Genomic DNA, 22,900 nt, shown 5'->3' on the forward strand with positions numbered 1-22,900 from the left:
CTTTTGGTTATGTCTCATTGCTAATAAGGTCTACTGCTAAGAGCTGTAATTTATCCTATAAAGTTGATATGTGTCTTCGTATTTTGTCGTCCTATGGCTGGGAAAAAAAAGCGGAGGAAGGAAGCGTCACAACTCCCGTGAAAACAGTGAAATGGAGAGATAAAGCTCATTCCCTCGCAATCGCAATTCTGCGACAGGCTCCGCACCACGAGGGGCCTTTCACAAGAGGACACCTCAAAGCATCGCTTAAAATTCCCTCTGCGCAAAGCTCACACATCCAGGCTCATTCTGGCAGTCCTGCTACGCTACACCCAGGCTCTGAACCTGATTTCACACACTAACCGTTGCATTACCATATGGGAAGGAAGCTGCTACTCCAGAGCAAACAGATGAGACTAATAGGGAGACATCACCCAGCATCAATTCAACACTCTCAATTATCTTCCGTTGCATGTGATGTATGCGGCTTCTTGGCTCGGTGTTTGGGAACATGTCATTTTCAAATATGCATATATTTAACCAGCGGCGTTTTGCAGACTGAAATCTATGGCTAAGTATATTGTAGGAAAAGGGCTACAAGTCGAGCAGAGCTGGAAAAGGGCACACAGTGTCTCTGTGAAGAGGAGAACCAGGGATGCCAAACGAAATTAAGATAGAGAAGTCCATGGGATACAGCACAATAAGTTAACACAGCCCGTTTACATTTGCAATACACACTAACAATGCGCATCCCAGCCCACGTGTGGCTTATCCTCATAGAGACCAGCAGTCTCGTAGCTGCCGGTGTTACCCCTTGTGCTCACACAGCGAGGGTTTCTGCTGAGCAGCCGAGGTTCCGACGCTGCTGACAACCCGCGGTAAGGCGTCCTCGTTAACCACATCGTTAGGCACCCACCAACACCCTCCGCAAAGTGGAACCACAGAGGCCCCTCGGGTTATTGCTGGAGCTGCCTCTGAGTGTGGCCCAGTTTTGGCTCAAAATGCCCAACCAGGGGAGGTTCTCCAGCAGGGCTGAGGTTTGGGGGCAGATCAGAACCAGGGAGAACATCATCACCTATTCCCCCACGCGAACAAGGCTCATCTAAGCACTCAGTACCCATATGGTAGGATGACAAACAGTATAAAAATGAATCTCGGTGAATATTATTTGGACACTCAGCCCCAGAGCAGGAAAAAGTCAGAAAGCAGAGAGCCCCTCACTTGATTCCACATCTCCTAAATTCGAGTTTTCAGCTGAACTAACCTTTGCTCCCTCTGCAGCCAGTGAAAGAAAATGACACCTCCAAAGAGTATTTAAAAATTCACAAGCAGTTCCATAAAGGTGCCAAATTCTTTTTGCTAATTACAGCGAGAGCCTTTGGGTAATGAGTCTCCCAGCTGAGGTTCTTCAGTGAAGTGCCTGAAGTGGAACGGGGTGAATCCTGTCCTCAGCGTCATGGCTTCGTGTATCTTGATATACCATAACATGATCCCATTCAAGTGGTTCAGGAACATTAAGTTGTTGTGCTTCTCTTCTGGCAAAACCAAGGAAAAAGCTCAGATCACATCTACGGTTACCAATGTGTTCTTCAAAAGGAAACAAGAGAGGTTTAACCATGGAGCACAAGGGGTGTGTGTGACCTAAACCACCCTGATCCCACTTCAAAATGTAACCTTGCAAATTATCCCTAGGCAAAATGCACATCTTGGATGCAGAGTTCACCCGACAGCAACCGCACTGCATGAATTCACAACGGGCATAACTGGAGGATCTCATAGATCAGATCTGAGAGCTGCGCACCTAGAGCAGGAAATTCTAAACACTGCCAATTGTTATAAAAAATGAATTCTATTCAACAATGCAATTGAGGGCTAAACCACGTTCTCCCAGTAGTAGTAAAGAACGCATAGAAAGCAGCCAGGCCAGAGCACATTTTATTAAATCCATCCTATTTCTTCAAACAGAACTGTTGATTACCAAGGCACGGCGAGCTGATCAAGTAACACCAACTCTTTCAACGGAGAAATTGTTTTGCCATTTGCAAACTGAAAAAACATATGTTCCCAATATTTTCTCTGATGTACGCGTCTCCGTCAAAACCAAAGCCCACGGCACATGCCAGAAATCAAATAAGCGACTGGAAAATATATACTGACTGGCATCAGAGGGCTTTCTCCTTTTCTGTACTCCTTAATCCAGAGCGACGCAGCGCAGCACATGCGCCGAGGATGGAGGATCTCAGAGGCTCAGTTTCAACAGGTCTTGGGTCTTTTTCCTTCACTCTTCTCCAAGAACTCGAGCTCTTCTCTTCCATGAAGGCATTTGCTATTAAATTCACACCACAGGTGTTGGTTTTTTACAGTATCTTCTAGCATCGCTGCTTTAAAAGAGCAAGGTTGGCATTTCAAGAGGCAAATATTCTCTGGGTGGACTCCTTGCCAGCTTCTAGAACACTAGTGCCTCGGTTAGAGTGAGATAAATATGTATATGCCTCCTTATTTGGTTCATTACTGTGAATTCTCAGAAAATTACTGTTTTCTCCAGGTGAGAAAAAGACAGAATATATCGATCTCAGGGAAGGACAGCTTAGTCATAGCTTTAAAAACACTTGAGGATCTGCTTTTTATAAGTCATTACAAGGTTCAATGGTAGGCATTCAAACCAATTCAATAGATGCACACATCAAAAACTTCTCTTTTCTTTCCATACCATAGGGCTCCCATCAAGACTCGTAGCCAACGTGGCCTATTGTTAAACAATTATTGTCCTGAATAGGATTAACTTGGCTTCTATACATGACTTTGTGTGGCAAAACAAGCTACTGCAACTTCTGAGAAATACACTGAAAGCGGGAGGAAGAAGAAGAGAAGGGATTAAACCATTTTCACGGGACACAGTGAAACAGGCTGCGCAGCCACTTTTATCTGGGGTGAGGGTTCACCGGCTTTTCAGTTTCACTGGCACCAGCTTCATCACCTTCTAATCTGGTTCAGTGCTGTGTCGTATTTACTTTGAGATCAATCACCAAATAGTTATTTAATAGTTATTTAAGTAACCCAAATAATGGGGCAGCAGCCTCTAATGGGAAGGTGGGGGCACATTTTTCGTGCAGAACGGCAGCGGCTGAAATTCCCACTGAATTTGGGAGCGAACTTAAAACTCTGTGCAAGTATTTGCTGTATTGTCACATACCTAATGATTGAGTTTGCAATGCCACTAAATAGCCACTGCTGTTTAGGATGCACCATGTGAAGCACTCTCCATGTAAACTCCAGGAGCTCCAGAGAACAGGCGTACGCTAAACAGCAAGGCTCATTTGCTAAACGACATCAGCAATAATTACTAGGACAGAAAAACACTGGGATGCATTACTGATGAGCCACCGAGCTTTCCACATAATCGTCACCACTTGGAGCCGGGGAGAGCAAAGCAAAATAGGACAAGTAGCTTCTGTGTGAGTTCAGCAGGCAAAAGTGTCAAATGTTACATGAAAAACCATTCATAATGCAAAGTCGAGGAGAATGAAATCTTTCAGGATCATCACTTCTTTTCCCTCAGCAAAAGACGATCTCCATTGTATCTTCCAGCCAAAGAAAGGATAAAAATCCTTTCCCTTGCAAAAAAGGTTCAGGAAGCAGTAGGAAAATTTACCGCTGTGCGTATCTTCAGGGCTTGACAGGCAGAGTTAAGACAATAGAAAAATAAGGTGTAAGTGATGCTCCAATAGGCTTTTGGATGATGTTACATTTCTGCCCTGTCTCAAAGACTTTAGAGCTTCTGGCACTGGCAATACCAGCCCCTGTAATCCATATAAACAGCCACTTTTTGAAGGACCCCAGAGAAATCCTTCCAGAGGATGAAGGAAATAGACATGTAATCCCACAGAATTGATTTTACAGATACCACAATGTCTCTGTTAAGGCAAACAACAAGGTTTCAGAACACTCATCGCACATACGGTCAGTACAGTCATCATCGAAGTCTCAAGAGAGATGGAAAACATCTGTAGGTGCTTTAGACTTTTAGTACTTTTAGTACTATACAATAGTGACCAACTTAGAGTTGGTCACTATTGTATAGTATTGGTGACTGTCAATCAAGCAATGACAGTAACAGTAAAACTTAGCAGCAGTAACAATAATTAAGAGGCAGTATATGAGCCCTAAGGACGCAGTATTTCCTGCTGAAATTGTCAACGGTGACATAATAAGCAATAGTAACACTTCAACAGTTGTAGCACTAAAGGGCAGATTTAACGGTTATTATGCCCAGTTCTGGTTATTATTTGTCTTCAGACATACCAAGACAGCACCCAACAGTTGTGAATTTACGTTGAGTCTCCTAAGAGTGAAAGAAAAGCTCAAAACTTGGACTTGTACTCATTACTGCTGTCACTATGTATCTAAAGAAGGCCAAAATAAACTGATCTCAAAAAAAACCCCACTTTACATAACCTTCAGTTTTCCAGATAGGATTTCCAGAAATGTCTGGGGCCACCAAAGAACACTATAAGATGAGTATTTGAATGATGTGGGGAGAATAAATTTATTTGCCTATGAGCTTACTCTTAGCAGAGTTGGGGCAACGATTCGCCTTCTTTCCTATGAAAACGTGATTTTGCCAAGTACCAGGGTTTGCAAAACGTGCCCACAGGAACTTCATTGGCAAGCAGTTTATTCCTCCTTGCCAACCTAGGAATTAGTCTAGTTCAACTATTAGACAGCTCTCAAACAGTTTTACCTACTGAGGAAGGTATATAACAGACTAAACTCAAGTAAGTGCTCTCACTTCCCCACAAAAGCAATGGCACCAGAACAGAACTGCAAGGGGACAGCACAGCAGGAGCCCCCAGCCCTTGGATTAATACAAACATCACTTCTGTGGTGCTGGAAAACTCGGATACTGGTACAAAAGATCTCCCTGCTTTGGAAACTGCAACCACACAGCTTCTCCACAGCTATTTTCCTGTTCTTCAGTACAATTAATCCCAAGTCTTGAAGCATTTCTTTCCCCACCCAAAGGAACAAGAAGACAACGATCACCGTCTTCAGGTGACACCAGAAGCACCTTTTGATTCCCTCTGAATGGGAAAAGGTTTCAGACAAGTGATTTATATCTAATACCTCCAGTCTTTGCCTGAAAATTTTCATAGATACCATGAACCTGAGAGTCAAAGACCTCAAGTGACAGAAGAAAACAGTGTAAGTTGAGCAGGGGGGAGGTTTTATCGCTATACTCGGAGGATAAACTATTTTTCATTGCTCACAAGTGTCTTTTTCAACACAGAAGTTAACATGGAAAGGAAAGCTCGTACTTCTGCTCCTGCACACAGCTTCCCATCTCCTTTTACTATCCATTTGTATAATAAATATCAGCAAGTATGAAAAACTGTAATTCCGTTAATAGCCTAATTTTAATTTCTTATGTTCCTCCTCTGGAAAAACCATTATGTCTTCTTCATTATAACTATAAAAAACTAAAAACACCCAAAACACAACTATCAAACCTGCAAATCCCAAAGTTCTCAGACCTTTCATATGACCTTCAGAACTTGTTCCAAGCTCGTAGGTGGCTCAGCAGCCTGAGCGTTGTTATGGACATAGCACTGCAGGTCAGTTCAATGAAGGAGGCTCCAGGTTGTAAAGTTCAACATCACTATTTGCCTTTACTCCGTGATATAATCAGAGCTTTACTCTCAAATAAAAGAGAAACGGGATCAAGGAAAAATAGTATTTCTAGCTCTCCTATTTTCTACTACGTGACCCTGGGTGGATGACTTCAGTTCAACACTGTGTTCCCATCTCAACAAAGCAGTATTAACATTTTCCCTTGTCTCACACAGGTAATATGTTGCCTACCTGATTTGTAAGCAAAAGGGTTAAGAGATGCCCATATCAGAGACCTGCAGACTTGCAGAGTATTAACAGAAAAACACCATCCTGTGCACTAGGAAGTCCAGAGGTTGTATATTCCCTGCATTCTTCTTGTAATTGAAATTAATTACTTGGGTTCGGCCTATAAAATAGTCATTCACACCAAAGGAATGCTTGATTAAATGACGCGGAGACAAAGTTATTGCTGGTATAATTCCATTAGCTTTACAGAAAAATACTAGGGCTGAATTTGTCCTCTTAGGCTTATTTTCCATTCCAAAATTCCTTAATGGCATAAAGAGAAAATAGAAAAGCTGGCCACAGACGTTAAATAAAGACATTCTGAGTCCAGTCCCATTTCCACAGGATACAATGGGAGTGAGTTAGTAGGAGATCAGGACCCACAACACGCAACTACAAAAGCATTTGCTGATCTTAACCTTTAGCTCCAATTCAAAATTTTCCTGTGCCAACTCTTCTTCATTTGGGACATGATTTTCTTACTCCTTCAGTTTTTCCATCGAACACAAGAGATTTCTTTGTCAACAGCCCTTTTCACTATCTACAAAATTTCTCTGCTCGTGTTTAGGCATCGAAAAACCACAACAGAAAACCACAACACACATGGAGCGGGATCAAAAACAAAAGGCTTTTTCGAAAGGGAGATCTCAGCACAGATGGTTCAGCGCTATGGGAACGTGAAACCCATCACACGTTTCTTCTGGGCTATGCCCAAGTCTGGGCTATGACCAAAACCTCAGCTTCAAGGCTACAAAATACACTAGTTAATTATTAGTAGTTTACCAAAATACCATAGTCTGAGCAAAATATCACTACAGTAGCCATAACACTACATTTAAATCCACCATTGAAGACCACAATATGTTGTTATATCACAATGCAGCGTTAATACCCTGTTTCCCCCAAAATAAGACAGGGTCTTATATTAATTTTTGCTCCAAAAGATGCATTAGGGTTTATTTTCAGGGGATGTCTTATTTTTCCATGAACAACAATCCACATTTATTCTTGAACAAAAAATAAAAAATTAACATTTATTCAAAAGAGTCATGTCATCACATTGCATCACATCTGTCCTGCTGCATTCTATCACTAATTAATTTTACTTTTAAACACGTATAGCTGCCTGGACACTATTTAAATTGACTTTTTAATTAACTGTTAATTAACTATTTAAATTGACTTTTTAATTAACTGTAACTAGGGCTTGTTTTTGGAGTAGGGTTTATACTTTGAGCATCCTCAAAAAAAAATGATGCTAGGGCTTATTTTCGGGGTAGGTCTTATTTTCAGGGAAACAGGCTAGGCAGCACTTCGGTTACAATGTAGTCCACTAGAATATGGGAAGATTTTTAAATAACTCAAATTACTTATAATTCAGATGTACCTTGCATGATGTAAAGGATTCTTGCATAGTTTTGATGAACACACTCTCCTTACCGTGCTTAGAAAGCACTTGAGCTGTTTCACTAATTAGCACTAATCAAGCAGCAGCGCAAAACGAATGACCGCGGCACTGTTCAGAATACACCGTGCAACATAAATTAGGAAAACAATGGAGTTAAAAGCCAAATCCACATCAACTTTAAATTGTAATTACCCACCAATAAACGGTGTATCCGGATCAGGACAGCTTTATACAACGAGAAGCTCCTTGGAGCTGAGGTCCAACCATGTTGCACTCCTGGTAGAGTCCCACTGGGCTCGTGGACCACAGAACGTCACAAAAATGGGAAGAAAAAATTATCTGTGGGGCAGCCACATATAAAGGTCTTTTCTTTTTAAGAAAAAGTATCAATTGGGCAAATAACCAGACAACTTGGGAGGGGGAAGAAAAATAATCCCATGCTCATCAATTTAGTTGAGCAGTCTCCAGAAAGAACACCACTAGGTGAATGAACTGGACACTGTGACATACAAGCCAAGGAATATTTTTGTTATCAGGTTACTTCTCTACAGATTCAAGAAAGATGTTGAAGAACTGGTCACAACAGTATTTCTTGCGTTTTCTTTTCAAGTCCCTAGGCTTAGTCATCAGATGTAAAATACCAGATTACCAGCAGCCTCAAATGCTACATCCATAAAATTCAAGACACCGGGATTGTGTTGCGCCCTTCTAAGAAGGACGTAGAGAAATAGTTTTCATAGATTAAGACAAAACTCAGCTTAAAATTGTACATTCTCCACTTTCAAACAGCTTTATGACCTCACAAGTTATCCATCACGCTAAAACGTATGGCTGCCTCCGGCTGCGCAAGGCAAGTTGGACTTCCATATAGAGACGTGTAACAGGATCCACCAACGTATGTTTGCCAGCAGTTCTTTGTTGCACAGGTCAGCTCTCCACAGGTTTAAGTTTCAGCTGCTCTACTGAATGAAATCTAACATTTGCCAAGGAAAGAGATCTCCTGTGGAAAAAGAGGGAATGGGGGAGGAGGCAAGGAAGCAACAAGTCTGCAAGGGGAAAAATGTGTATTAAGCAGGGGAAGGCGGCAGCGGATTTGCTGCTCAAGAAGGTGGGGATATAAATGCTGGGACTTGTTTCTCCTGAGGATGCACAAGAACAAGGGACCATCTACACAAACCTGTAAACTAAAAATGCACCACGCAGGATAATCTTATTGTTGGTGCAGACACCCAAGCCCTCTGAAAAAGAGAACTAGCGGTTCTTATAGTGAATCACTTTGGTGAGGGAAGATGTAGAGAGTGTGGTTATAGATAGAAAAACAAAATCAAAACACTCCAAACACATCAAGTTGAGTTTCTGCCCCATGCAAGGGGAAGCTCCTAGGAGAGCTTGATTTTCCAAAAGGGCATAAGAGTTTTACGCTCTACACTTGCCCAAAATCTTTTACTTCTTGCTTTCTTCTGTGGCATGATGCTTTCTAAGTCCCACATATGTTTGTTCCGTAAAACAACAAAAAGATAAAGAGGGGAAATAAACAAGTGATACCAAAGTTGAAAACATTACGGTACATAAAAAGACCCTTTTGCCATAGGACACTCTGACACCACAGTGATGAACTCTACAAGCTTATAGACAACAAAACCGCAAAATTTGCGAAGACAAGCTATTCCAGGCATTTGGTTTAAGGTATTTATAACAATAGCAAACACGTGACTTGTAGGCAGAAGTATCTGTGACTGGGGGGAAATAGAAGGGCTGTCTGTTTTTCTTTGATGACATCCCTGCAAAAATGGAAATCTTAAGAACTGATTTCTGGAATATCATAGTCTGAGATGTTCCATGCAAACTAGAACCAGAATTGCTATTTTCAAGGGCCTTTCTTCCTCTCTTTGATTTTTTTTTTCCCTAATTTTTCTTTAAAAAAGGGGGTTTTTACTGCATGGTACAGCCTGGGGCATCCTGTTCCTATTTCCTCTTCCAGTCATCACAAGGTATTTGACAAGGAAAGAGGAAGAAAGCCAGAGAAAAGGGATGGGAAAACAATAGAAAACAGATGCTGAAAGAGAGGAACACACAACGTACAGCAGAAAGAAAAGAGGTAGAATGAGGGAAAGAAATATCGACCCAAACTAAGAAACACACCATGTAAAGCTTCTGGATCATTTCAGTGCAAGGTTCTGAATGTAAACACGGGACAGCAGGACTGGAGGAAAAATGCAACTGTAGTATGTTCATCACTGTATTCCCATAGAAGGGCACTGAAAAAAACTTGGTAGCTTCATTACCAGGAAACATGTTCTCTACTAGGAGAGGTCACTGAAGCCACTTCAGCTCATACTAGAATTATTAAAAGGGGTATCTGGTCCCCAAAAGTTCACAGAGCCCGCTTCAGCTTATCCCCAAGGCTTTTGGAAGGTGTGCTGGCGCTTGCACAGAGACAAGGAGGGATGAGAAAACCTTCCTCGGTCCCGGTGAGCGACCGCAGCAGAGACCCTGCGGCAGGCAGGGCTGCGCTGTGACACAGATACTTACGCTCCTGTCCCCTGGGAACGCAATAAGCCCATTTTTTGATAAAAAGCAGCCCCGCCTCTGCATCCTGTCCGGGCCGCGGCTCCCCCTCCGCGGAGACCCCCGTACCTGGGTCGTGGAAAGGCACCAACGCGAAGTTGTACAGCGGCCTCTTGGGTCTTTTGAGCGACGTTTCCAGGATCTTGGACGCCCCTTCGATAACCTGCACCAGGTCGTCGTACATGGAGCCGGTCACATCAAAGACGAAGGCCAGGGTGGAGGCTCCCTGGGGCACCTCCTGGCCGCGGGGGCACTGGGCGAGCAGCAGCAGCAGCAGCAGCAGCAGCAGCAGGGCGCCCGGCGCCGCGCCCCGCGGCCCGCTGCCCGCACCGAGAGCCATGTTCGCCGGGAGAGCCGCTTGCAGGGAGCGGAGCACCCACCGCCCGCCCGCTCCCCTCCGCGCGGGGGGCAGGAAGCGCCGCCGCTTTTGTGTGCGGCCCCGCTCCGCCTTTCTCACCGGGCAGGGCTGGGGCAGCGCCGCCCCGAGGGAGCAGCCGGAGCCCCGGCCATGCCGCGGGCGCTGCTGCCGGGGCGCTGGGGCTGGGGCTGGGGCTGCCGCCTCGGGAGCTCCGGCTGCGGGCTGAGGAGACTCCCGCCCCGGCCCCGCCTCTCGTGGCCCGCGGCGGCCGCTGCCCTCAGCCCGGGCCCGCTCCGCGCACCTGGCCGGGACCGCCGCGGCGGGAACGGGGCTGGAGGGTGAGGTACCAACCGGCCTCTATGGCCGGAGCGGGGTCAAACCACCACTCCGGCCACTTGCTTTCTCTTCCTTGTCCCATCGTTTTCTTGCACCAGAGAGCACCTGTGCCTGGAGCCGTGGCCCTGGACACATTTTGGGGTCTTTTCTCCCCACTTTAACAGTGGCTAGAGGAATGCTTTCTAGGAGCAGAGGGAAACTGAGGCTGGAAGGCGCCTCGGGAGGCGCAGCCTCTGGGTTTCAGGTAGTAGCTGTGGAAGTATAAGCCGAGCTGAGAGGGGAACCAGCACAGCAGCACATATATGAGCGATTGCAGTCTCTTGTCATGGATTTATAGCAATAAAACAATCCCAAAGAATCACAGAATGTTAGGGATTGGAAGGGACATCAAAAGATCATCTACTCCAATCTCCCCACTGGAGTTTCTTCTTCTCCTCAGTAAGGGTGGCAGAGCCTGGCCCAGGCTGCCCAGGGAGGTTGTGGAGTCTCCTTCTGTGCAGACATTCCAACCCACCTGGACACCTTCCTGTGTAACCTCATCTGGGTGTTCCTGCTCCATGGGGGGATTGCACTGGGTGAGCTTTCCAGGGCCCTTCAACCCCTGACATTCTGGGATTCTGTGTGATTAGCACTATAAATGGAGACTGCAATCGCTCATATATGTGCTGCTGTCCCGGTTCCCCTCTCAGCTCGGCTTATACTTCCACAGCTACTACCTGAAACCCACAGGCTGCGCCTCCCGAGGCGCCTTCCAGCCTCAGTTTTCCTCTGCTCCTTGAAAGCATTCCTCTAGCCACTGTTAAAGTGGGGAGAAAAGACCCCAAAATGTGTCCAGGACCACGGCTCCAGGCACAGGTGCTCTCTGGTGCAAGAAAAAGATGGGACAAGGAAGAGAAAGCAAGTGGCTGGAGTGGTGCTTTAACCCCACTCAAGCCATGGGGGAGATTAAATACGAGATGTTTCAGAGCTCTGTAGCTGTTCAAGGACAAAGCAGCATCCCAGAAGGTGCATCAATAAACCCATAAACAAACCCGTGCTGCTCCACCCGTGCTGTCCTGAGCCTCCGTCCCCATCGCCATACCCGTCCCAATCACCATACCTGTCCCCATCGCCATACCCGTCCCCATCGCCATCCCCATCCCCATCCTCATCGCCATACCCGTCCCCATACCCGTCCCCATCGCCATACCCGTCCCCATCACCATCCCCATCCCCATCACCATCTCCATCCCCCTCACCATCCCCATCACCATACCCATCCCCATCGCCATCCCAATCCCCATCACCATACCTGTCCCCATCACCATCCCCATCCCCATCACCATCCCCATCCCCATCACCATACCCATCCCCATCACCATCCCCATCCCCATGACCACACACACCGGCACCGTGTGCTGCGGAGGGCAACGTGACATCGTTTAACGCCAAATCAAGGGGAACTGCACCCTTTGTTTGCAGGGGGATGCGTGAGGCGGATGAGGCACGTGGCTTGGACCATAAAGCAGAATCCACCTCGTTTGTTTCCCTCCTTATTTTACTAATCAGTGCTAAAACTGCGCAGCAAAGCCCATCGGATTGCGACTGGAAAATTAATCGCTTAGAAGCATTGCTTATCCTAATCAAGTTATAAGCCTGGAATTGAATTATAAAAAACAGATGTTTACATTCTTTCTCCCCTTCAGCACTGATGTCATGAGAAGGAAGCACATAACCAGAGCTGTGCAAAGCATTCGCAATAAAACCCCAAACCATGGAAAACTTGCCTCATCTGTAGCTCTGCTAACAGAAAACTCGGACCAGGTTTGTCAAAAATATTCACAAATCTTTGAAGTAGAAATGCCATATAATAAGAATATGTCTTTTGAACACCCTAGAGACTGGCAGCACTTGGATTTAAGGATTTCCTTCAGTTCTTTACAGAGATGAATCCCTGTTATATTTCTCCTCACAAAGACAGCCAAAATGTTATTTCTATCTTAAATTATTTCTCATTTCGATGTAAACAAGTTAGAACAAACCTAGTGTCTATGACAAAAATAACCTTATTGGATGCATAATGCTGCATCTCTAAGAAAACTGTTGTTTAACGTGGGTTTTAAGGTACAACATAAAGAAAAACCCCTCAATTTCGTAACAGTGGAGACTGATATTTATTTTGGTTGCCTAACACTTTCCACTATAAAATATCCTTGAAGCTTGGAGGCTCTAAGTCTATTATTCACAGCGGGCCTTTCAAATGTGCAGGAAGAAAGCCCTGTGGCAAGAGAAATGATTTTATTTTTCTTCTCCAATGAAACTGTTTTCATAGTTTGCCAAAGAATCATCTATTAAAAATGAAATAAAAATAAAAAAGGCTGTGTTCCTTCGGACATGCTCTCCAGTGAAGTTTTGACAGCATCTGTGCGTACAGACATTACAGTTGTCTTCGACACTTGCTTCCTAATTTTGAGCATTTCTCACTTAACCTCAATATTCTTCTCGTGCCTGTTTTGGGGCTGGAATTTGACATTTTGGTTCTGTGATTTGGCAGCGTGAAAGAATTCAACAGATGTGGATCCGATTGTCTAATTCCTTCCCCCCGCAGTCCCAGCCTGCCACTCCGAGTGAGCAGCCCTGCCCCTCCGGACTATGGATTCATCGTGGACAGTTGTAAATTATTAAAGAGTTAAGTCATTTAACTCCTCCTCTCTTCTTAGCTTATCTCAAATATAAAAAGCGTAGAATTTGTATGCTGTGGGGAAAGGAGGTGGGTCAGAACACTCAAACCATTAATCATTTAGAGCATTTCTCAAGCATCAGTTGCTTGTGGTAGGAGTAGAATATGTAGCTACTTATACAGCCAACACCACAAGCCTTGCCTTTATGGCTTCCTATTAAAGGTCTGGCTACGTCAAGTGGTACATCAAAACTTGTTTGTTGGCTGGAGGAAGCGCATATGTGTGCCTTCATGTTCTAGGGGATAGCGTGATATGCATTTCCACAGGAGCAATGCCACACAAACCCATGTTGTTTGCTCGGGTATTGTGGATAGCATCAAAACTCATAAGCATTGATAGGCGAGTACAAAACCTCCATCTCTCCGACTCCTTTGTGCTTGTGTCATGTCACGCCATTGAATTAGTCTCATTTCCAATGGAACATAAAACTGAGAAAAGAAAAGCAAAGGTGATATGAACTAGAGTTCTGTAATTTTCAAAAGCCAATGTTTCAAAGCAGCATAGACAGGATTTAATGATCTTATGTGTTGTTTTGTGTCTCCTTTTGAAATCACTATGATTCCATTACTACTCACTTTTTTCCTGTCTCTCATGTGAGTCTTTTTGATACATGGAACATGAATCCTTGAATACAGTACTTTAGAAGTTTGGGAAGGAAATAATGTACTTTTCACCCTTTGGATTTGCATCTGAATCTGTTCCGTTTTGTAGTTTGCAGCTAAAAATTATGACTTTCCGAGGAAAGAGTTGCCAGTTTCAGCCTTCTTCATAGCAAACAAAACCTGAAGTTCCCATCTGAAGCAGTATATCCAAATGGTTGTTTTCAAAGCTGATGCTGCTCTGTAAGTACAGAGCAAAGTGCTGGTAGCAAAGCAGATGCTCCTCCTGGGATCCCAGGGACCGGGCTCAGCGGGCCGCATTGCCGGAGCGCTTTCTCACGACACCTCTTTGCTGGTCAGCAAACTCGGCACGTACACCAGATCCGCGGGACTGTTCTGTCACAGACGTCTGGCAGTATCTCCATGCGCATCTAAAGCTTTTCTTCCCACTCCTCCTCAAAGTCCCATCCTGCCTTTTTTTTTTCCCTTTTGTTTGAACTGGAGTCATTCTTGTGGAAGAGAAGGGAATCGATGCTATTTGTTTGTCTCTCTCTCTGTGAGAAGCGTATATATTGTACAGTAAAATCTCTCCAGTTTGCAGAGTGTTTTCTCAGCCTGTCTTTATTCCTCTCTTTGTATTTTATGCGTATACACACTCTAGTCCTGCACACAAGGGGTACAACTTGGTTTTTATCAAAGCCATTGACTATTCTGAAACTGAAAATAACATTTTGGTCCTCAAGTTCTGAGTTTTGAAGGAGTGTGCTGGCAGAACCGATGCTGCTTTTGGGAAGGATGGGGTTAAAATGCCATCCTGGAAGAGGAATGCTCCAACAGGAATTAGCAGGTGTGCTGAGGAGCCTGAAAGCAGGTGAGGCAGCGTGCTGCTCACCAAGGAAAGGCAAACCAGGAGCAAGAAAGAGAAAGGACTGATGGATCTATCTTCGTGGCACAAATACTCACATTCATTGGCAAAATCCTCACATTCATCTGCAAAAATCATGAAGAGACCAGCACGACTTTTGGGGGAAGATTCTATCATGTGAATGCCGTTGTATGAGGGTTCAGACTCCAAAGTAATCAGGTAAACACTGACTGTTTTCCAGCCGGTGACTCCTATTTATTCAGCCGTGCAGCTGGGCTCACATTTAGACTGGTGCGTTCTTAGTACTCGTCTTATCTTTCTGCGACCTGATAGAGTTAGAAGCTTTTCTACAGACAGCATTTATACCAAATAATCTCAGCGCCTCTTAGTGTTGTAGTCACAGTAGATTCACATCTTCCTGAGAGATGCATTACCTTTGCCAACCACACAAAATCTGTGACTTAATAGAAAAATGGCACATATCTAACTTTTGTTTGACTTCTGAATCTTCAGAGAGGTGATATGTTGTAATTCTTCTCCCAAGTCCATTCCAGCATTCTGTCGGGATTGGTGCTTTAATCCAGTTTCTGATGAACTGCCAGTTTCTGATCTCTGCTTTTCCAAAAGGTTTGTTTGAATCTGAAAGGCAAAATCAAGCTCCAGGTTATACTCCCTACTCCTGCCTTTCAGATCTCAGTATAAAGAGACCAGCTGGAGCCAGAGTTGTATTTTGAACTGCTCACACCTTGTCTGCCCGAATTGTGACCATCCAGTGTCCCGTGGTCACTGTTTCCTTTTTAAACTCCATGTGCAGCAGCAAGAACGCAGCGATGCTGGAATTCTTCAGGGCTTTGGCAATTGATGCTTTACAGCACAATCAGAGCACACAGGTGAATGCTGGCGATCCTCTTTGTTCTGCAAACATTTCTAGATGGCAGAGGCTTTTAATTGCAAAGACCGCAAAACCCAGACATTTTTAAGATGCCGTATGTTTCACACAGTAAAGAATCTAAAAGTCGCACAGAGATAATCTTTTGCTATTTTCAATCTCCTCCGCTGCACAGAATTTTGCTTCAATATAAATGTCAATTTGATTCCCAGCTCAACACATTTCAGAGTATTACAGAATGGTGAAAAAGAGCTGGGCGCACAAGCAGTAAGTAGCTGTAGCAACTGGAGTCGTTTGTTTAATAAACCATGTGCCTGAGCCAAGAGACCGTTTCACCCCGCTACAGCACTGAATCATCTCTCATCTGCAAGCTGAAATCACTTTGCTTTTGGTTATAAAACATTTGTTTTATAAAACAGGTCATCCTGTGATCACGACACAGAAAAGTCAGGGGCCAACAGTTTGCTTTCTGGCTCCAAAGCGGACTCACTGCCTTTATTCAATGATGTATCAAGATCAGGACCAAGTCAGGGCCTGCTGTGCTACTTCCTTGCTCACTTGGAAAAAGATAAAAGAGTGGATAAAATGATGGAGGGAGAAAGAGAATAATCCAAAGTATGGGGCATGTACCTAGTGGACAAGGCAGTCTGCTCCAGAACCAAGAACAAGCGCCAGGAGCAGAGGAAACGGCTGCAAGTTGCGCCAGAGGATGTTGAGGTTGGATCCGGGGAACAATTTCTTCCCGGAAAGGATTATTAAACATTGGAACAAGCTGCCCAGGGCAGTGGTGGAGCAAAAGAAGCAAAAGAACCATGGAATAATGGTCATTTTTCAACATCAGCTCCGTGAAGATCAATAAATCCTATACTCGAGTTTTTAAATTTCTGCACATGTTGATTATCCACAATTCCAAACTATTTTTACCCACAGTCAAGTCATCATGCAAACCTTACTGCTGGCTGTGCATTAAATAGAAGAGTCACCAAGTCACCCACTTGATTTCTCCAAGAGATACCCATATACATACATTAAATTGCACTCATAACTTTCCATTAGAAAACTGGACGTATAGATATATCAAAATGGTTAAAATCATGTCACAACACATCTGCTTCTTTCACCACTTGAGTAATTGCCTGTTGGACTGGGGATTTTTGCAAAACTCCTGCGGCGCTATTATAAAGCATTCGAGCAATTAAAGTATTCAAGCAATTTTATCATTGAAAATTATGGTATTCTCAAGAATGTCAAGATATTCTATTGGCCAAGTCAGGATTTTCAGCAGACTTTACAAACAACTAGGCAACCATGCCGTAATATGAAAATAACTGTAGCGAGTTTAGGTTGAGCTTCAAGAACCCTGTCTCCCTCTACTGGTAAATTAGAAGGAAAATGTTTTGAAAATGGATTACAAAAAGTGTGGATTTTTATACTTATTTAATACTTTTATTTTACCTGCAAAACTCCCATCACTTTATGCAAAGAGCAACTCTCAGTATGAACTATTCTCCATTATCTTATTATTAGAAGCAAGTCACATGCATTGAAGAATACCTGACCTTAGATATCTGCTGCAGTTCTAACAGAATCAGCCTCTCCAATCCCTTATCTCGTGGGCAAGCAGCGATATTTCCTGCCTGACAACCAGGATAAGTTCCCAAAAGAAGATGAAATGGCTTCAAGTATCACAATCCTGTGTTACAAAGGGTGGCCGCGTTGCCGCTTCGCTCCACAGACTTCAGCTTGTTTCCGAGTCGATGACAGATACTGAACTAATAGATAATATTCCAAAGGGTCCCATTCCTCTCATACCGGGAGCTTTTCTCTGGAACGCGCTTGGTAGATTTGCAGCCCCCGAGCTTAATTACTGCACCTTGTGCCTTGGAATGAATTCTTCTGGTTTTAATTTCTCGGGAGGAGCTCGTTAGGGCGCAGCATCCTATTAAGACTGCACGACAGATAGGCTTTCCCATTAACAGCTGCCCTACAGGTGTACTCCAACAAAGCTGGACTAAAAGACACCTGGATTCATAAACCATGAATTAAAACTACTCCCTGAAACACCAAGGAAGTTCAGGTGTTCGTGCCATTCACATAAAAAATAGGGTAAGAAAATAAATGTTTAGTTTTCCAGGGCTATGTGCTTTCCTCCTTTTAAATCTGTCAAAAAAAGTCCAGATTCCAGTCTGTGCAGGCTAAGCCTATGATGAAAACTACCTGGCATTGCTCCCACTACCTGTCCTCATCCCCATGGAAGTGTTAAGGAATTAGCTCACGCTTCTCATCTCTTTGTGTGTATGTGTGTAGACTTGGCTGATTTAAATATTTCTCACATTATTAAATATCCTTCTTTAAACTGCTTCAGCAAGACAGCACTCAATATCATCAGGCATGTCAAGTGTGTTTTCCTGGCATCTGAAGAAACCGAGGTCACACAATTTATAAGCTCATCATTTTTGAGTGATTTTTTGGTTTAGTCGCAGTTTCAGTTTTTACATTCAAGCCCAAGGTGTCCCTTAAAATCCTGCCTACCTGAGTTAGCACCTACCAGTAGTTCCCAAGCATAACTTTCCAAGACTAGAAGTAGTTGGAGAGCTGGTTTTACTACCAAGAGGCGTATTATCTGCAGTCACACTCTTCTTGGCATAATGGAGAATGTTCTTAAAACTTGGAATGTTTTCCACATCATCTTTTTCATTAAAGCCTGATGCTCCTTCTACTGGGAAATATGAGACTTTTGTCAGGCGTATAATTTTCTAGGGTTAAAGGGTGGAGTTAAATAAGAATGGACTCAAGCTTTTATTCATAATAAGAATAGAAAGTCATTAATAGGGAAGGGAGAGTAAAAAGGCTTCCCTGTATGAAAATCAGTTGTTCCATGCTTGCACGCATTGCATACTCAGGTGGCTAATCCATCATTTGTCATGAAGTTACCTGGCAATTTCCACCATGACCCTGTTTTCAGGTCTCCTTTGTATTGTCTGGCCTGAAATTTCCCAGATAACATGTTCGCTTTGAGGACATTCTGTTGTAATTCAACCAAAAGAACCCAGGCGTTTCCAAGAACACTCACTGCCCTGGGGATGGAATGGATTTTAAAACTAGACCTATGCAAAGAGCCAAATGGTGCTACAAATACCACTCGGCATCGCTACTGGGGTGCTACAGTGCGTATACGCAATTATTCTGATTAGATCTCTGCTATTTCAGTAGGCAAGTGTCTTTAAAAGCAAATAATCTGGCATATTAAGGATCAGACTTTGTCATTTAGTAGCCACCTCATAGTCTACTGCTCTATAGGCTTTTCTCCCATATACAGGTGTAGAAGGATCTCATGTTCTGGTCCTGAAATACCTGTTTGAACAGGCAAGCACAGAAGAGGAAGAATGGTATCGCGTACTGTGTTTAGTGACTACATACGGAATTGTACAAGCTGTTGGTATGAGAAAGGGGTTTCTTTGTTGTTTGCTTTGTTTTTGCCACTCTAGAGATCAGGGTGCTCAGGCTGTGAGCGTGTTAGTCCCTCAGACAGACTATAGAAGGGACCCAGGGAGGAAGGATGTGATATTTCCTAAGTAAAAACTCAAACAATGGACCTCACGAGGCTGGTGCAGCATGGCAAGAACCCCAGGTCCGAGCAGTTAAAGCCGGTTTTAAGCAGCAGCAGGGATTCTCCTATGGTCACCAGATCCCGCGGCAGCTGTCAGAGCACAGCGAGGGTCACTGTCACTAGGTCGGGACCTCCGTCTAAAATGAGATTTGCCAGCGCCACGTCACAGGCTGAACTTCTCAAGTCGAACTCGCAAGAGGGAAAGTTGGTTGGAAGCCAAACCACGGTGGCACGTGAGCCGAGCAAGCCCTTTCTACTCCGACTCAGCAGAGCATCAAGTGACGCTTTGGTCACTGCCTGTGGTTTGTCTCTGCTCCAAAAGAGTTAGCTGCGTATTTTCCTTACTTTGTACAGCTTGATGACAAGCCCTTTCTGAAGAACCCCAGCAGATCTTTCGAAGTTTACATGCTGAATAACTAACATGAGCTGAGCTGGGAGAACTAATTGTTCCTGCAACTACAGCTGCTGGCTTAGGCACAAGAAACATTTCTGAGTTTCTGCAAGGAAATGATCATGGATATGCTTAATTCCTATTTAAATTCTTGCCGCGTGGCCATCTACTCAGGTTAGATCTACCTCCCGTCTTCAAGCTCCTGGCTCCAAGAGTCTGAAAGCAAAAGGTGGTCTGTTATGTAGAGAGAGATCGGAAATAAAGCTGATTAATCTGAAATACAAACAATAACTTGTCAGTGGCCTGAAGCTCCCGGAGATTAACAAGCTTCTTCACTTCATTTCCAGCCATCTTTGGATCAGACTGTTGCTTTTTCTACAGGCAACGTGATTGTACCTGGAATAAACTGCTGCTGCAGTGCGAGAGACCACGAGAGGCTATACGATAAACTGATAAACTACGATACAATACGATAAACTGATAACGATAGTCTGATAAACTTTCTTATATTTCCTATTTGTGCACTTAATTTCCACGGTTGCGTATATTGTTATGTATAATAATTCAAAACCCGTAAGGACCAGACTGGAGACCTTTCCTTGCCAAGGCTTCAAGACTCATAGAAGTTGAGGGAAAATGACCTTTGCATGTCTGCCAGCTACATTTAATCTAAATTAAAGTGAATTTTAACAGTTACAAAACACATATATTCTATTTGCCCAGGCTTCCTGAGCTGTTGAAAACATTTTCAAGATCTTCACACTTCAATAACTTCAAATATAAATGTATGTATGTGCAATAAAATTATTCGCAAGAATGTAAGACAGTAGATTTTTTGGTTATGCTTCTTGAAAGCCAAGAGAAGATTTATTCCTGCTTCACAAGACTGGTGGCAGTGACACAGGGGCTGTGGATTGCCTGACAATCAGAGGTTCTCTGCAGCCTTTTGGGGATGGTTATTGCAGACACTCAAGTTACTATTTCTCACAGTTAGAGTTTTTATTGCTGCATCTTTTGTTCTTAGTAAAGTGTCTCTAAATCCACTTGTCAACATAAATACACAACAGCAGAGAAACATTACTTTTAGGAGTCGTCTTCTGACTTCATGTGTACCCTTCCAGAAGGAGCTCCAGCTGATCATACGGAGAAGAATCTCGACAGAAAAAATACACCCTGTTATCCTGCGTTCCTGAAGCTTTTCTTTCGGTGTAACTACACTAATTCTATTTGATTTTCGGCTGTTATTTCTTGAAGGACACTTTGCTTTTTCATGTGCCGTTCAACCCATTCAAGATTTTTCTTTTAAGGGACAGTATAAATGGGGGAAGATGAAACCACGTGTGACATCCAGGACAAATAGAGCTGTCTTTGGAAAGGCATTCTGCCTTGATCACCATTTATTTTCAAGTATAAGAATGAGAATGTACAGCCAAACCGCAACATTTGGCATCCAACTAACCTTTCCTGGTATTTGCCACACTACGACTCGCATGGTGTAACTTTTCCAGCACAGGCTCTGCAACTCAAGGAGCCGGGAATGGATCTTCTTTGTATATTAATAAATACTAGTATGCAATATCTCAAAGGTATTTTACAATAAGCTGTGCTGGAGATGGTGTCATCAATAAACTGTTCTTGCGTATCTTCAGTTAAAAAGTCCATCTGGAAACAGAAGGTTTACCATTCCTTGCAAAATAAAATATTCAAAGGTTCCAGTAACTGCTTTTAAACAAACCCATTTTCTTTCATGGATTTTGAGTTTGTTTGGCAGCGTTTTTAACTCTCCTTAACCGACAAAACAGATATCAGAAACTGCAAAGCAGTAGGATCTTGCTTTTGGGGCAAGATATCAGATATAAACTGCATTGCTACCACTAAAACTTGTGGTTTAGTGATTAGCGATGTTTTCTATATATATTGAATGGAGTGTGGATGGATGAGCTCTCACGACAATTACCCTCTTAACAAAAAAATCCCGTTCCTTCCCTGATACACCTTTCGTTGCCCTTTGGGGCTTAATGTTGCGCATTATCTGACACACCGATTTTGAAGTCATATCACTGTAATGACAAACACATGCTTCAATGATGGGGTTACACTTCTATGAACCAATTGGAAGCTTCTGCACCAAGTATTGCTTACATGGCATTGTTACAGCTCTGCTTTCTGTGCAAAGTGTATCTCTTGCTGCCAGGACATAGGAACAAAGGTATAGATTTTATAAATATATATATATATATAATGCAAAGGCATTTCCTGGATCTCATGGTCCGGAACAAGGCAGCATTCAGATCACCCCAAAGGCACAACAACTCATGTATTAAGATACTGGAAACTGGGTAAAGAGCGGCACAACCATCTTTGATCCAGGGCAAATTTGCCATTCAGGTATGGGAAGAAAACAGGGATTATCTGTACAAACATGAACATTAGACAAAGTTCTAAGCGGTTTCCATTCTCACTGGATTGCTGCAGAAGGATAATATTGGAACAAATATTAGTATCTGTTAAACGTTTAGATGGAGGTAACTAAGAAGTGTTCCACTGTTTCTTTTGAATTAACATTGATAACTATAGATTTTAGATTTGTCAAATTCTTTTAAAATTGACTTGGCAAAGATAGATATCTAGTTGGTTTTGACGTAGCTAAATATCATTAGAGTCTTGATGAAGCTTATGCCTTTTTCTTTTAGAGACCAAGAAAATGCATACGAGTTGAGGATACTCCTGTGATCAGGGTACCTTGGCACTTCCAAAGATCAGTTTTATTTTCTTTTTTAAACAAAGCTCTCTTCTTGGAATATATTAAGAGATCTTATGAAGTAGGAAGGTAGAGTTAGTACAAATCTCAGTGGAATACCAGTTTCTGTGATCCAACACAGTTTAGGTACATGTCTAGAAGTTATGTTAGTAACTTTTCTTGATGTTATATATCTTAGATATTTCCCTGCAGTATTTTTCAGCTGATTTTCCCTTTGCCCCAGCATAAGGGTGTCTGTTCCACAGTAGATTCACAGTCCTGAGCTGCACTTAGGAGATGCCCAGTTGGGTACGGATCAGGATCACTCAGCCCATTGGCGTGGCCAGTCCACACCGACGGCTCCATAGCTCTGCTAAAGGTTAAGCAAAGTGCACACAAGGAACGCAAACAGCATCCTTCTCCTCTTCTCAGTCTCTTTAGAAACAGGCCAGAGAACGGAGCCACTGGTGGATGTGCACACTGCGGCTGGACACTCCAAATGTCAGCGCTTCTCAGTGACATAATTTTTCAGTACAAAGCGC

At 43.4% G+C, this 22,900-nt stretch overlaps 1 protein-coding gene across 1 annotated transcript in view; it reads right to left on the bottom strand.

Annotated features, from left to right (window-relative positions):
* HMCN1 (hemicentin 1) overlaps window positions 1–10,190 on the bottom strand; it is a gene marked incomplete at both ends in the record, with an annotated part of 184,042 nt that extends 173,852 nt beyond the window's left edge. The window contains one exon of the mRNA XM_080348671.1: window positions 9,920–10,190. Coding sequence (XP_080204797.1) covers window positions 9,920–10,190 — 271 coding nt within the window. The remainder of the gene's footprint in view (window positions 1–9,919) is intronic.
* Between the last annotated feature and the right edge of the window lie 12,710 nt (window positions 10,191–22,900).

Source organism: Nesoenas mayeri, assembly GCF_963082525.1.
Source record: "Nesoenas mayeri genome assembly, chromosome: 8".
Classification (NCBI taxonomy): domain Eukaryota; kingdom Metazoa; phylum Chordata; class Aves; order Columbiformes; family Columbidae; genus Nesoenas; species Nesoenas mayeri.